The 16,663-nt window shown below is 45.0% G+C and overlaps 1 protein-coding gene across 3 annotated transcripts in view; it reads left to right on the top strand.

Moving 5' to 3' along the window:
• The window catches only part of FBXW2 (F-box and WD repeat domain containing 2), a 28,846-nt gene extending 25,603 nt beyond the window's left edge, over window positions 1–3,243 (top strand). For all 3 annotated transcript variants that reach the window (XM_043566760.1, XM_043566759.1, XM_043566758.1), the window contains one exon: window positions 2,568–3,243. In XM_043566760.1, the coding sequence (XP_043422695.1) occupies window positions 2,568–2,856 (289 nt within the window). In that variant the 3' untranslated portion in view covers window positions 2,857–3,243. The remainder of the gene's footprint in view (window positions 1–2,567) is intronic.
• The last annotated feature ends 13,420 nt before the right edge of the window (window positions 3,244–16,663 follow it).

Below are 16,663 nucleotides of genomic sequence, written 5' to 3'. Positions count from 1 at the left end.
GAGGGGGGATGGGCTAAATGGGTAAGAGGCACTAAGGAATCTACTCCTGAAATCATTGTTGCACTATATGCTAACTAATTGGGATGTAAATTTAAAAAAATAAAAAATACAGTTAAAAAAAATTAAAGAAAGGGGGCCATTTTATGTCTTGCCTCCTCCTCACCCCCTGCAACACAAATAAACCAGCCTCTTTTGAAATCTTAGTGCAAGTCCTGTGGCCTCAGTTGCTGAGACCAGGCAGGGCCACTTCTGCTTCGAAGCTAGCTGAAAAGAAGCAAAGCACACGTGGTAGCATGGTGTTCAGGAAATCTGAGATAGGCCGTCTCTTGAGCTAAGTTAACTCACTACCGCAAGCAGGGTGATTTGGGTTCCAGGGCCCAGAGGGCACGGCAGGGATATCTGTTTACAGTTCTAAAGTAATCAAAGTTAAAGGGGCTGTGAGCCTGTCGAGACCTGCATTCCCCTCTGCAACATATTTGTGCTCCAGTGGCTGGAGTCTATTCACCTTCACCAGGCTTGGGTCCTATCTGCTAGCCACCCGGTTACCTGAGTTTCTGGTTGTTTCCTGTTTTGCATTGGTGACGTGGGACTTACTGGACTTTTCTGCCATTTTCCCAGTTTCCTTTGGATCTCTTTCGTAGGAGTTGTTATTTACCCATGTTCATTGCACCACTGCTCTATTTGTTAGCAGATATTTATTGAGCACCTAAGTATGTTTTTGGCATTGGGATATGTACTGGGAACCTGCAGAACTACTTACCAAACTTGTAGAAATTACTAACCAGAAAGAGGGAAGACTGACATTAAATAACTAGGTGTTTTAGTGGTTGGGCTAAGGGCAACACAGTATGGGGTACTTTGAGACCCCACCTAGGTGAGCAGTAAAGGAAAGCTTCTTTGAAGAAGAGGTTTGAGCTGAGCCCTGAAGGATGAGTGTCTGCATTAACTAAGTGCCAGCGGATGGTGTGCAGTAAGCATTGTAGACCGAGTGACCTGGCTGTTCAAAGGCCCTGAGACTGAAGGAGCCTGGTGCCGGAGACATGAGTGCAGTAGAGAACCATCAGAGGGTTTAAAGTTAAAAGAGGTGTTAATAGGATTAGATTTTAGAGTGAGATTAGCTGACTAAAAGGGGCAAAGAATAGCTGTGGGAAGACCAGTTGAGACTGTTGGCAGCTCAGGCAAAGGATGACATCTTGGATCAGTCGTGGCAATTTCGCTAATAGCGAATGAAGTAGAAACTTTAAGAGGTAAAATCAGTTGATCTTGGTATTGAATTTGTTGCTTGAGTAAGGTGGAGAGCTCGGCGGTTGTCATGGTTTGTTACCTGAGCAACTGGGTGAAAGAGCAAGGAAGGAAATAAGGAAGAGAAACAGGGTTGGCCCACACTTCAGTTTGGGACAGGTTGAGTGTGGGGAATAGGTCGTCGTCACTACTCAGTCCCCTCCCTTTCCAGTGTCCGCTGAAATCTGCTCGGACCCTAGTTCTCTCTTCTAGAGGTCATGACGTCTGGCCTCACACGTCCTTCACTTCGTACGTGTGGGCGGTGATCGTGTACAGTTTCCCTGTCCCTGCCAGCTCTTTTTCTCCCCCTGTCAGCTGATCTCCCTTGTGTTCTTTCTTTGTCCCAGTTACCAGGCCCTGCCTGTTCTGGGTGAGCTCTCGGGCACACGCTAGTTGGCAGTGTCCTTGTTAAAATGCGGGTCAACCCGGCCTTTCACAGGGCCCCCCCCCCCCCCCCCCCCCACTGTTCCAGAGCAGGGTTTGCGCATCCTTTTCCAACAGCTCTCTTCCTGGTGCCTCCAAAGAGGACGTCAGCTTTCCTTGTCAGTCTTGGCGCCTCACTAAGTGTGCAGACGACAGAGACTATGTTTTTTTGTGCATTTCTGTTGCTGTTTGGCTGGGCCTCTCCCGTTCTGTGCCTTTGTCGTCAGTGTTTGGGGAAGGTGAGGGGTGCCCTCTCCACACCCCCAGTCTTCCCTAACAATTTCTGATGCATCTGTCGTTAGTGTTTCTGGATTATTTAGGAACACCTTGGTTCTTCTAGCCTCTGCTGGTTTTAGAGTTGGCTACCTGCCGAGTAGAGTAGCACTGGAGCCACCTGGTTTCCAGTCTTTGTTCCAGGCACAGGAGGCTCCCACAGGCCAGTGTTCTAGGGTTTGATGAATCCATCTTTTTACCTAGTGGTACGAGTTGAGTCTCGCATTCTAGTTCTCCCTGGTAATCCTTAGCCACAGCATGGACCCCAGCGGGACTTCAGTTTTCACCTAAGTGAGATACTCTGTAAGATCCTTTCCAGCCTGGGTGGGCATCTTGCGCCTTCAGAGATACGCATCAGACACTGCCTTTTCCCTTACGTGCCGCTGTTATCATGTCAGGGTTCTTCCTCTTCTCCCTTTTTAAATAAGCTCAGCTTTTTGTCTTTTCCATTTTATTGAAAACTTTCATTTAACTCTCTAAATTTTCTTGAATTTTGTGTTGGTTTTTAATGTCTCCAGAAAAGATTACAGTGGCAGAAACAGAAGTAAAGTTGCCTTCTGGTTCATGTTTCTTAACTCTCGTCTTTGTAGGGTCATCAAGACTCCTGAGATAGCAAACTTGGCCTTGCTTGGCTTTGGAGATATCTTTGCCCTGCTGTTTGACAACCGCTACCTGTATATCATGGACTTGCGGACAGAGAGCCTGATTAGCCGCTGGCCTCTGCCAGAGTACAGGAAATCAAAGAGAGGCTCGAGCTTCCTGGCGGGCGAAGCATCCTGGCTCAATGGACTGGATGGGCACAATGACACGGGCTTGGTCTTTGCCACCAGCATGCCTGACCACAGTATTCACCTGGTGTTGTGGAAGGAGCACGGCTGACGCCACGAGCTTACCACCGCTGACTTGACTTTGGGTGCCGGGGCTGCGGGTTTTCAGTGCAACCTCTGTGGCAGCCGACTGCATGAACCAAAGTTCTCACCTAATGGTATCATCGCGCAGTGCACAATCATTTATCCATGTTTGCCAGGGGGCCAGGGCTCGGGGCGGGGGAGGGCTTGTTTTATTGACATACAGCACAGCATGCTAGTGGGGGTACGCCATTGACTTCATTTGTACTTAGTTATGTTGGTCAATAGAAGAGGATGCATTTTGGGTTCATCTTTCTTGAATATTGGTTTTAAGTAAAGAAAGTTAAATGCCTCATTAATCTGCTAATTGGTTGCCTATAAAAACACATTCAGTCTATTATTAAAGCTTTTTACCATCGCCTTTTTTTCTTTTGAAGTTGAAGCAAAGGTGCTATGATGTTGTTCCAGCAACTTCTCTCACGTGGGGCTTAGCTTTTATAATAGCCAGTGTTACAAAGACCACCGAGTCCTGTGACATTCATAAACTCTCCACCACATACCAGTTCTAAAGAAGGTCTGTCTTCCAGGGCGTATCAAGTTCTATAAATTGTTCACAACACATTCTAAACCCTAGTACTTGGCAGAGTCAGGGTTGGCCAGGTCTGAGATGTAAGGGAGGTCTATGGTTTTCGTTTCCGTGTGGAGCAAGCTGGCCATCGGTCCCCTGCCGCCTGGGTGAGTGCACACAGGTGACTGGTACAGTAGAAAGGGCACTGAGCTGGAAGGTCGAAGACTGGCCCTGTTACCTAGGAACCCTGTGACCTCACTATATCACTTCCCTGGGCCCCATTTTCCCTGTCTGTATAGCCAGGTGTTAAGCTAAGGGATTTCTGAGGTTTTGGTCCTGCATCTACTGAAGTGTGGGCAAAAGTTGGTATTTCAGTTTTGTCTGATTCATGGTTTCTTTTGGGTTGAAGATAATAGTTAAATGAAATCATTGGTACAGAGTTATTATCTATAAGGGAGTCAGATGGACCCAGGGGAAATGTAGAAAATATAACAGATTCCCTAGAATGTTAGCATTTGGATGTTAGCAGATTGGATGTTAGCAAGATGTTAGCAACTGGATGAAATGCTGAGGAGAATCTTGGTTCTTTTTTTTTTTTTTTTTTTTTTTCAACGTTTATTTTTATTTTTGGGACAGAGAGAGACAGAGCATGAACGGGGGAGGGGCAGAGAGAGAGGGAGACACAGAATCAGAAACAGGCTCCAGGCTCCGAGCCATCAGCCCAGAGCCCGACGCGGGGCTCAAACTCACGGACCGTGAGATTGTGACCTGGCTGAAGTCGGACGCTCAACCGACTGCGCCACCCAGGCGCCCCAAGAATCTTGGTTCTTTAAAAAGACAGTGGGCTGTCTTCGAAGGAAAGGTACCTGAACCTACCTTGTTCTTCCTCCTTTGCCTCTAACTTGACACGTGGCTTCAGGCTGGTTAACTTTTTATCCCTGGGCCTAGATTAGGGTTTACAAACTCAGATGCCCAGGGCAGCCATGCAAATAACATAAATGGCTGAAAGGCGTTAGGGTTGTGCTGAATCACGGAAAGCGTATTTGATGGGGCAGTCACTCAGCTCTCAGTGGTGGTGGGTCTTCACGATTTTTTTAAGAGGGAGTAGAAATCCAGATTTTCATTTGAAACCTCCTGATTTTTGAAATGTTGACAACTAATTGTAGATAGTGTAAAATACAATGAGCTAAACCGAGCATGTCTATGGGCTACCAGTTTGCATCCTCTACCCTGTCATTCCTGTAAAGTTAGGTAATTCTGTGATCCGAATCGGGAGTGTTTTGACATCATCGTCACAACATTAGGGACAAAGTAGAGGGAGCGAGCTGTAGGACAACTCAGCTGTTTCCCATTGTGTTATAGGAAAGTGAGGGGGCGCGTTTCATCCGCGGGCCAACAGGAAAGTAGTTTGAAGGTGAACATACGAACTGGAACCCCATTTGCAGCCTCCACCTGGGAATATTGCTGACGCGAATATGAAAGCCTGTCCGTTTTACAGGTGGGAGAAAGGCTCCTGGCCGAGCTGAGAATGATGTCGGCCCTGGTGGGGACCCAGCCCTCGCACATTCCGCAGTAGCACAGAGCCCGACGGTGACCTCTGAAGGCCTTTGTAAAGTTAATATTCTAGAGAATTCGTGTTTGGCTTCAAGGACAGGTTTAGTTAATATTCTTGTTGAGACTGTAAGGGGATGAGGTAAGAGTATTGTGTTCTGCATCCCCAAAGGCCATGGGTTCTGTGCGTGGGCTCCGCTCTGTCTTCCAAGAACCGGAACCAGAATTGTGGCCGGAACCGATTTCACAGGAGCCTCAGGAGACTTTGGGCGGTGATGAGGGCAAATGACTTTTTCTTCTTCCTCCAACTTGAACAAATAACTGAGATTGCAGATCTGATGGCCATCCTTACGCCCACCTCACTCCCTGATATATCCAGCAGGAATTACAGTCATTTGTGGGAATTTTTTTTTTTTTTAAATGACCGACCTGGCACTTTTACGGCACGTCCCATTTCAATTTTCAGTGGACACCGAAGTTCCCATCAGGTAGCGTGGCGCAGCTGGTTGGGACAGCAGTATTTGAGGCAGTGGTTGGAGTCCTCACTTAGATTCCTCCTCACCAAAGGCCTTCGTTCCACCTGAGCGGGTTATTTCAGTGCTTTATAGATGCCGGATTTAGCCATACAATGGCCGGCTTTTGTGAAAATGAAGAGCTAACGCGTCCTTTGAAAGAATAAAGCAAACTGGAGCATCAGAGGGTGGGCAGGAGGTAGCTAAAGCTGTAGTTTCTTAGTCCCCTTTCATTGCCTTACAAGGTTGTCTTCCCCGCGCCCTGACTTGCGCTCCCTTAGCTCGGAGGGGAGGCAGCTGCCTTTTCCTCTTTTGTGAACATGCTCATTTCTGAAAAATTCGCAAGTCCTGAGCACATAGACTCCATCCTTTCTTGATGAGCGTTGGATTTCTTGAGTGAAGATGTGTGGTGGGAGGGAGGGGCTCCTCACCTCTCAGCTCCATAAGGGCGGGGCTGGGGGTCCAGGAGAGCTGAGGGAGCGGGAAGTTCTAACATTCCAAAGCAAAGTCATTTCCTCCAGCCCCGTTGTTTGAAGTAAGAAGTCAAATTCGGCAAAACTGATACCAGGCTGACCTTCAGACCTGTCAGAAGAATAGGAAGGAAGCCTTCTTTTCAGGGGTGGGGCTAGACTTTGAAAAGTTCCACGGGAAGGTGCACACGTTTGGATAGCTTTTTATAAGTGGAAGGTAGGGAATAAATACTGTGACTAAGTTTTAGATCGCACCTCATTTTTCACAGTTAAAAAAGACCCTTGTGGCCATTGCAGACACTCGGCGAAGTGTGGATGAGGGTGATGTAATCATTCCAGTGTTTGCGCTCGGGAGAGTGGTCACTGCTCTGCATTTGTAAAACCCCTTCAGGAGAAAAGAAATATTTTTGTAAACGGTATCATTTTAGACAAGAAGTGGCTTGTTCGGTTCGGCATTTCGACCTAACAGAAATGGCGAAGGATGGAGGTGCAGCCGGGTTTTCCGCCACTGCTCTGGCCAAACGCGGCCAGCTCCTCGAAGCGGGGACGGTGCACCCTGGCTTCTTGGGGGCCTGGAGGTGAAGCTTCCACCGCCACTCGCTCTACCAGTCTCGGGGCCTCCGCTTGGCCTCTGGCAGGCCTGGGCGACCTGCAGGTGCCCTCCTCAGTCGGGAAGCGCGCAGAATCAGATCACTGCTCGAGGACGCCGTCTGGGGCGGGCCACACGGTCCCCTTTGCCTTTAGGGACACGGGGATTTGGGCAGGAGGGAAGCTCTTGAGGTCTGTCCCCGTGCCACAGCCTTCCTACCTGGTTAGGCCGGTGCTGGCCACGATATTTGCAAGACACCCGAGACACCCCAGAAGATTATGCGGCCCCCAGACAGAGTGTGATGGCAAGAGCAGGTTAGCGTCTTGGGCAGAAATGCCCACTAGGCGTCTTCGGCAGCGTGGGAGCAGAGGGTCCCTTGTGCCTACTCTAGGAAAGCGTTCCCCAGAGTAAATCCTCCGGTGGAGTCCTGGGTAGTCTTTGTACCACTCCCTTATCAGGCTGAATGATCGTGCTCCGTTCAAACGGGTGTTGGCTGTCGAGTTGTTTCAGGGTGTCTCCGGTCTTCCTACGACAGGGGACTTCGGTCGCTTCCAGTTAGTATTGCGGTCCCGACGAGTCGTAACCCTGTGCTGTCGTCGCCGCCTAGAGAACCCAGCTACGTCTGCGCTTCGTGAATGTGCTCAGAGAAAAATGTTTTTGCATATTTCAACCTGGAAAAGTATTAACGCAGATGACAAAAGCTCACAATTACCCTGTGTCCCTCTACTCACACTGTGAACAGACGCATTTCGACTAATTTAGACTTCGTACTCTCGACGAGAGCGCTCAGGTTGAAAAAGGCTGGTCTCACCAATCCGACGTCTGTAGCAACGTGGTCAAAATGTATCTTCTCATGTTTCACTAATTTGATGTCTATTGTGATCTAGGGGGAAGGAGGTGAAGTTTGCATCTGAAGTGTCTGTGGGGTGGCAGGAGAAAGGGACTGCGTGAGCAGATAGTGGAGAGAATGTGGGACAAGATGTCTTTATAAGATGAGAAGTTACTTTCACGCATCGTGTGGAAGCATTCTACTGTGAGTGATTGTGCTAACTATAAATCATTGATGTCTATACATTAAGGCAGGTTCTCTCAATTAGGCAACATTTGGTTAGTCAAGTCCAAGTTATTGTTTGTACTTGAAAGTAATAAAGCTGCGTTTCCTTAAAAATACATTCTGTAGTTTGAAGACTGTTTTCTTGCCTTCTTTCCCCAGTGAATTCAGGTGGGACTTTGCGAGAGTTGATCGCGTTTTTAGAATGTGTTTTTTAGAAATGGAACTGGCTGTCGTGTGGATCTAAAGCGACTCTGTTCCTTTGCTGTTTCTGCACGTTCTAGAACGTAAGCCCAGTAATATAACAATTTCTGAATGAGATCCAAGAGGGAAACAATACGTTGAAAAGTCAAATGCAAGGAAAGAATTTTGGCGACCTCCATGAGTAGATACAGATGGGGGAAGTACCATGAATGCAGGTTGCAGAGCTTGGGATTCTCTTCCTCCCTCCACTATTCAGCCCATCTCCTAGTTGGGTCATTCTTCTTCATTTCAGTTTGTAAAGCCCCTTGTTGTTCACCAAACATCATCCTGTACCTTTGATCCCCAACGACCCCATCATAGGGCAGGCTGTCCTGTTATACAGAGAAAATTGAGGCCTGAAAAGTGGCTCATTGCTTGGAGGAGTAGTGAGCGGTGATGAGGGGGTTGGGGCCCAGAGTTTTAGCCTCCACAGACCCAGACCCTAGATTTTCCCCACCTTTCCTTGTTTCCCTTCCCATTCTCTCCCTACTTCAAGTCTCTTGGATCCAAACCTGGACTGTTCCCTTCCCCCTTCATCACTTGCGTGTGCCTTTCCGCCCGTTCACACTCTGGAATGCTTCCGGGGAGTCTCGCCAACCGCTCCTTCAAGCACATGGCTCCTCTGTTCAAACCACCTCAGTGAGTCACTATTACCAACAGGGGTGGGGGGTAGGGGGTGGGGGGAAGAAGGGTCTAGTCTAGATGTATTAACCTACCCATAATTGAGTCTCAACTCATCTCTTCAGTTTTATATTTCTTTTCCTGGCTTTGCACTTGGGGTCTTCTCCCAGCCTCATGGAAAAGCCCCCATTGTTCCTTTCTCCCAGCCCTAGGGGCAGCCTTTAGGATCCCACTGACCTTCCAAGATCTTTAAAGCCTCAGTTAACCAGCATCCCTCAACTCAGGCTGACTCAACATTTTTGCCTAGGGTAGTTAGTTGTGCAATCGGTTGGCAGTTCATCACATTGTACCTTTTGCAACTGGCAAACCATTGACTTTCACCCTTGATCCATAACTTTTTCCAAATCCAGGTGAATGCCTTATCTGCCCAGCAACAGTGTAAGGTTGTTATTATCTGATGCTCAGTAAGTTCTTGGGAAGATATTTTAATAAGTTCCACGGATCATCCTAGGGGACATGTTAACTGGTAGAAAAATAACTTTTGAGAGGATAAGAACATTGAAGCAAAATGAAAGACCAATGACACAGCTCTTCCTCTTAGACTTTCCTGTTCTCCTGTGTCCTATGAACATCTACATTGTTCTGAGAACATTTGGGCAGAATGTTTGGTGATCATTGCGTGATTAGACACAGGCAGTCCTTTCCAGTGAGATGTTCCTGTCCTTTGCACTTGAACCACATGTTCTCAATTTGTGGTAAAGATAATCCGACAATAATACAAATTTATAGAGAAAATTGCCCAGAGCTCCTATATCATAACAATTTGTAATATTCTCTTCTAATCGTTATGCACATAAGTATGGACTTACATGATTGCAAATCATTTTTTATTGTGCTGTCAGAAATGTGCTTGAAGTCTTTTCAATTACCAGAATCCTTTGTAATACTTTTATTACCATAGTTTGCAAAACGATTCTTGTTTTGATGAATAATTAGGTAGCTTCCAGTTTTGCTTTTCAGATAATGCTACAGAGAACTTCTTTGTGCATATTTTTTTTAGGACGAGTTCCCAGTATAAGACTCGTCGGTAAAAGCAAAGGAGAATTCTTTCTTAACATTTTTTTGGTCACAAACATGGAAGGGCACATACACCTTCCATATAGTATATAGTTACAAAGTGAACACCTGTTTAAGGACTGTCAAAGTCAAGAAAGGTCGTTCCTGGCTCCCCAGAAACCCTCTGTGTCCGGGAAGGAACGCTTCATGGCTTTTGCATCATATTTATCACATGGCTTTCCAAGTGGGTTAAAAGGATTTATGGTGTCACCTTGCTGGATTAAATACATGTTTCGCCACAACATCATCAGTTTTGAGTGGTTATTATTTTTTTTTATTAATAACATACGTTTGTTATTACATATCCATCAGTGTGGTGCTCAATACCACTTGAAACATGCATATTATCCTAGAGATGAATCCATTTTCCAGTGCTTTTTATTTGAAACACATTACCACAAAGCCATTATAAATTACTGAGGAGGTATTCAGTTAAAAAAATAAACAATAGGGGCGCCTGGGTGGCGCAGTCGGTTAAGCGTCCGACTTCAGCCAGGTCACGATCTCGCGGTTCGTGAGTTCGAGCCCCGCATCGGGCTCTGGGCTGATGGCTCAGAGCCTGGAGCCTGCTTCCGATTCTGTGTCTCCCTCTCTCTCTGCCCCTCCCCCGTTCATGCTCTGTCTCTCTCTGTCCCAAAAATAAATAAACGTTGAAAAAAAAAATTAAAAAAAAAAAAAAAAATAAATAAATAAACAATAAAATCATACTGCCCATATGACTCAACTCTTGTTATTGGACAAGAGTTTAACAGTATTTAAACTGGTGATTCCTGTGTTAAGTGGAAAACATGACAGATGTATTGCCATAATTTTCTTTTATATTGATGTAGCCCACATAGCTTGCAGAATTTTATAAAGTCGTTCATTATTGTGGCAGGTAGTTTAAGGCACAGATGCTTTGAGTGACTATTTTAAATATGTTTGCCAATTTAGTAAATATAAAGAGGGCATCTCAAGCTTGCTTTAATTGACATTTCTTGTCTTTATGTGAAGACAGAAAACAGATTTTTTTTAATTTTTTAAATTTTTAGTTTAATTTTATTTCTTTCAATATATGAAGTTTATTGTCAAATTGGTTTCCATGGCAGATTTTTTAATGTATGATTATTTGTATTTCATTTGAATTCTGTCTGCATCTTTTATCCATTTGCTTTTATTAACATTTTCAAGTACTTGAGAAACATTGTTTGAGATGAATTAAGGCCACAAATAAAATTTCAGCAATCTAGGCATCACTGATTTAGAAATAATAATTAAGCCCAAGGCATGTGTTGAAAGCAAACCTATCAACAGTCACTATTTACATCCCAGTAATTAATGTGATATGTCACGAATATGCCTGGTCTCTCTCTCTCTCTTTTTTTTAAATACATTTTTTGATTTTTTAATGTTTATTTTTGAGAGAGAGAGTGTGTGAATGGGAGAGGGGCAGAGAGAGAGGGAGACACAGAATCCGAAGCAGGCTCCAGGCTCTGAGCTGTCAGCACAGAGCCGGATGTGGGGCTTGAACCCATAAACTGGGAGATCATGACCTGAGCTGAAGTCAGACACTTAATCGACTGAGCCACCCAGGCGCCCCTCTTTTTTTTTTTTTTTTTTTTAAATTTTAACTTGTTTTATTTTTTATTTTTTTAAATTTACATCCAAATTAGTTAGCATATAGTGCAAGAATGATTTCAGGAGTAGATTCCTTAGTTCCCCTTACCCATTTAGCCCATGCCCCCTCCCACAACCCCTCCAGCAACCCTCACTTTGTTCTCCACATTTGTGAGTCTCTTCTGTTTTGTCCCCCTCCCTGTTTTTATATTATTTTTGTTTCCCTTCCCTTATGCTCATCTGTTTTGTTTCTTAAAGTCCTCATATGAGTGAAGTCATATGATATTTGTATTTCTCTGAGTGACTAATTTTACTTCGCATAATACCCTCCAGTTCCATCCACGTAGTTGCAAATGTGCCTGGTCTAGTAAGACCCGGAAATGCAGAAGAGAGCTCACCAACAATACTGGATATGTAGTGGAACCCTATTTTCAATTTAATATTTTCCTAATGCAGATATACCACAGGTGATCAGTAGTATTTAAAGGAAAATACGGGCAATCATGAATCAAGTTTTTCTCCCCAAATGAACTATGCTCGAAATTTAAAATGAATAATTAATCCAGAAGGCAACCAAGTGCAGATACCAAGAACACAGTCATCCTAGTGTTTTATTTTTACTCCTGCAGAGTCAGAGAGGGGTGACAGGTGTACTTTTGTATCTCAAGCCTCGGTGGGTTCAGAGAGTTTTAATCTGAGAGTTTTAGGAGAGCAGACATTCCTGAGTTTGGTGGTTCAGCAGATTTAGCCAAGTAATGCAATTCTTGAGCTAGTTGATCATTCAAGCTTTAAGGGCACAAAGCTTGAAATTTATTTGAGACAGGATCAGAAAAACAAGACCACTCGAAGGCTGCATGTCAGGAAGAAAAAAATGGAGAGGTAGGAGTAATAAACCTAGTGTTACTCATTTCTCCCCTCCCCCCCCACCCCGCCACTACTCCCCTGTAAGATTATGTCTGGATCACAGGAAATCTCTTTTTTTAAAGTTTCTTTATTAGAGAGAGAGGTGGGGGAGAGAGAATCCCAAGCAGGCTCCACACTGCCAGGGCAGAGCCCTATGCATGGCTCGAACACACAAACCATGAGATCAAGACCTGAGCTGAAATCAAGAGTCGGACGCTTAACCAGCTGAGCCGCCCAGGCACTGCATGGAGAACGGGGAATCTTATTCCTCTTATTCTTATTATTCCTTTTATTCCTCTTATTCTTCTCTGTGCCCATAAAACTGGTACAAAGTACACTAAACATGGGGATGTGTGGGTGAATGTGCTTTGGGTTTATCTACATCGACTTCTTGTAATTTAAAGTTCTCAAAGTGTGTTTTCTCCCAGCATTTCAGAATTACCTGGGACTGGTTAGAAATGCAAATTATTGGGCCCCACCCCAAGGCTAAGGCCTCAGAAACTCAGGCTGGAGCCTCGGCAGATGATGGTGATGCCCATGAAGGTTGAGAACCACTATTATCTAACCTATTCTGCCACCTAGTGGAATGTGTGGGAATAGCATCTGGCAATGAGTGGAGTCCATTAATTATATTAAGAACTATTTTGCACTTACACAGCCACCCTGAACGTGTTCTAAAACTGGAATTGCCTTCTCCTCATTTCCAGTCATTATAGGGCATGTCATTTCAAGATATCAGCAGGCAGTGTGTGTAAACTTGTCTTTGTTGTTTTAGAAGTAGCTTTAAATTTGTACTGAAATTGCTTTTATCACACACTAGAATAATGCACAGCTATTAAATACTGCTAGGAAGAAAAATACATGGGGAAATGCAAAAATGTGCACGGAAAAACAGGGTTAAAATGGCACACAACATTATTCAAACTAAATGGTTTAAATACGCATAAAAACAAAATGAAATATACCAAAGGGGCAATCGTGGTTCTCTCTTGGGGATGCGATTATAGGCAAATATTTTCTATATGCTTCTTTTGGGGGGGTATGTTCTAAGTTTCTGTGATGAGTATGAATTATTTTTAAGAATAATTAGAATATTTTTTTCAGTTATGTAACACAGCTGCAAGCATCATTTAGCCCAAATTCCTTCTCGCAGGAAATATGTATGAAGTCCTCACACCAGGCATTGTGCGAGGGCCTGGGGAAACAGAGGAAATGGGCGTGGCCCCTCGTCCTGGAGCTCTGGGGTCGTATGCACATAAAACCCAAGGGGTTTAATGAAGGAAGCACACAGAAGGGAGAAAGGCTCTACTTAGGGGTGATAACCAAGATTTCCCAGAGGAAGTAGCTCTCCATAAAGTTCCCAAGCTAAGGGACGCCTGGGTGGCTCAGTTGGTTGAGCGTCTGACTGTGGCTCAGGTCATGATCTCACGGTTCATGAGTTCGAGCCTCACATCGGGCTCTCTGCTGTCAGCGCAGAGCCTGCTTCAGATCCTCTGTCCCCCTCTCTCTCTGCACCTCCCCTGCTCACCCTCTCTTCCTCTCAGAAATAAATAAACAGCAACAACAAAAATTCCCAAGCTAAGGATTCTAGATCCAGATGCCCTGTAAGTTACCAGCCTTTGTTAACGGGCTGTAGGACATGTGTGGTGGGCTGGATTGTATTACTCCTGAGGGCCTCTATAGTCAACACAGGAGCACATCAGACAGTGCTAGAATTTGGAGACAAGATCGTTAAGCAATTGAAATTCAACACAAAAAGAGCAGGCTGTTGGTGGTAGAGCCATAGTTTTTCAATCTCCAAATCTCCACATAAAAACGACACCCAAATAGCAAAACCGAAAGCCCAGACAATACTTAAAACAAAAGTAGGTCACAAGGTAACCCCATGAGCCCCCAAACACAAGCAGGTGAGGCCAACCAAAAACTGCCACAAGAGCAGCATTTGTATAGGAGGAAAAGGAAGGTGCAAGGGTTGTACGTGGTGGATGTGAGACCAGGAGAACCCAAGACAGGCACAGGTGGTCACAGAAGAGGGGCAGCCAATCTAAAAATGTCGGCTGAGGGTGGGAGAAGTTTTGTCCTCTCCCAACATTGGTTTCATGTGAGGACCTACTGGAAGAGCACCTGAAAGGGCTGGAGCAGGGCAGCCCTGATAAGCTCATGAGACTGCCTGCCTTCTTCTAGGACAAGATCCCACACTGGGGAAAACACCCAGGACTAAAATCAGAATTGAGCAAGACAGAGATGAGAGAGATCGTATTACTCTTGAGAGGCTTTGTAGGCAATGTAGGAACATGTGAGACACTATTAGAATTTGAAGACAAGGAAAGAAAGAGATGGCTCAGACCCAAGAAAGGATAAGGACAGAGGCAGGAGATCCCAGAAAGCAAGCTACTTTATTTAAAAAAAAATTTTTTTTTTAACGTTTATTTATTTTTGAGACAGAGAGAGACAGAGCATGAACGGGGGAGGGGCAGAGAGAGAGGGAGACACAGAATCTGAAACAGGCTCCAGGCTCTGAGCCATCAGCCCAGAGCCTGACGCGGGGCTCGAACTCACAGACCGCGAGATCGTGACCTGGCTGAAGTCGGACGCTTAACCGACTGCGCCACCCAGGCGCCCCGCAAGCTACTTTATTTTTAAACACATACAAGCAGCAGAAGAGGGAGCTCTATGGTGAAAATCTTTCCTGAACAAAGCCTTAATCCAAAAAGCCAGGGAGGATCATTTCACAATGACACCAACAACAGCAAAGTACCAGGGCCAAATTCCACACACAATTATGAACAGCAAAGGGACCAAAGGGAAGCAGAATAACACCCCTATGGACAACGGAAGCACACCAGGGAGACGTGGTTAAAAAGAGACCCAAACCATAACATATTCAAAAATGACAATATACTAAGCACCTGAAACAAGACCGGAGAGAACTGCATAAATTGGAATTAGAAGAACTCAAAACTGGAATGAAGAATTCAGAAAGGAATTCGAAATTTTTTTAAGAAATGAAGGCTGAACCCCACGTGGCGTAAGGGACTAAACCCAGCAGATAATACCTTAAGAGAAACAGATGGTGAAGAAGAAAAAGACGTGTAAGTAAAAAGAAAATGAAGAATGGGAGGAACAAGACGAGAGAAAGTGACACGTATCCAAGGCACGCAAAGGAGAACAGACACACAGGTAACAGGAGTCCCTGATGAAGAAAACCAAAGCAAGGCCAACACTCACAACTGTAATTCAAGAAAACATCCCATTTAAGCAGGTTGAAACCACATATTGAAAGTATACTCAGTACCTGAGAATATAGATATATATTCTATATATTAGTTGGTTGGTGAGGGGAAGCATCTCTTTTAAACTATTCTTTTTAACGTTCATTTATTTTTGAGAGAGAGAGAGAAAAAGAGTGCGAGTGGGGGAGGGGCAGAGCGAGAGGGAGACCCAGAATCCGAAGCAGGCTCCAGGCTCTGAGCCATCAGCACAGAGCCCGACGCGGGGCTTGAACTCACAAACCGTGAGATCATGACCTGAGCTGAAGTCGGACGCTCAACCGACTGAGCCACCCAGGCGCTCCAGGCATTCAATTCTTTTATACATTTTTTTTTTTTAAATAAATGGTTGCATAATCAGTGCTTTTGAAAGCACAGACGAAAGATATTATGTGACAAATCACGGACACTGACAATGTTGACTTGAAAAGTGATTGAGGAGAACTGGGCTCTGAGTGTGCAAAAGTTTTAGGAGTATCTGAATGCTACTCAGCAATAAAAAGGAAACACTCTCAGCACATACAATGACATAGATGCACTTCACAACAATCACGCCTAGCTGAAGTCAGCTGTATACAAGAGAATGAAAACTTTGTAATTCTATTTACACAAAATTTTCTGTATAAAACTGACCTCTGGTGGCAGAAAGCAGATCCCTGGTTGTCGGGGGATGGAGATAAGAGGTGGGTTGCCAGGGGCAGGAGGAACCTTCGAGGTGGGGAGGAGATCTTCATGATCTTGATTATGGCGGTGGTTTCACAGACGGATACTTAGGTCAAAATTCATCCAGGGGAGCCTGGGGGGCTCCGTCTGTTGAGCGTCCGACCCTCGGTTTTGACTCGGGCCATGAGCTCATGGTCCGTGGGTTCAAGCCCTGCACTGGGATCTGCACGGACCATGTAGAGCCTGCTTGGGATTTTCTCTCTCTCTCTCTCTGCCCCTCCCCTGCTGTCTCTCTCTCTCTCTTTCTCAAAAAAAAAAAAAAAAAAAAAAAAAAAAAAAAAAAAAGAATAATAATAAAAATAAATAAACTAAAATAAATTTAAAAAACCTCATCCAGTTGATTATTTCAAATGCGTGCGGTGAATTGTATGTTCGTCATACATCATGAAAGTTGTGAGATCGGATTTCCTGTTCTTGCTTTATATTTTTAAACGCCTTATTCTCCTAAACGTGTTTACCGTGCATATTCTTAGCCAGTCTATTCCAGTCATTTGGCTTCAGACGGTGGGTGTTTGTCCTGGGAGACATTTGTTCCCCTTTCACTGTGGTTGTGCTTCACAGGCGGCTAATTAGTTTGGTCTGCGAGGGCACGTTCCCTTGACATATCCCTGCTCTGGGATGTTTTG

Source organism: Prionailurus bengalensis, chromosome D4 (genome assembly GCF_016509475.1).
Source record: "Prionailurus bengalensis isolate Pbe53 chromosome D4, Fcat_Pben_1.1_paternal_pri, whole genome shotgun sequence".
In the NCBI taxonomy this organism is placed as follows: domain Eukaryota; kingdom Metazoa; phylum Chordata; class Mammalia; order Carnivora; family Felidae; genus Prionailurus; species Prionailurus bengalensis.
The sequence above is the reverse complement of the archived record's forward strand: the minus strand, read 5'-3'. Positions and strand labels throughout refer to the sequence as shown.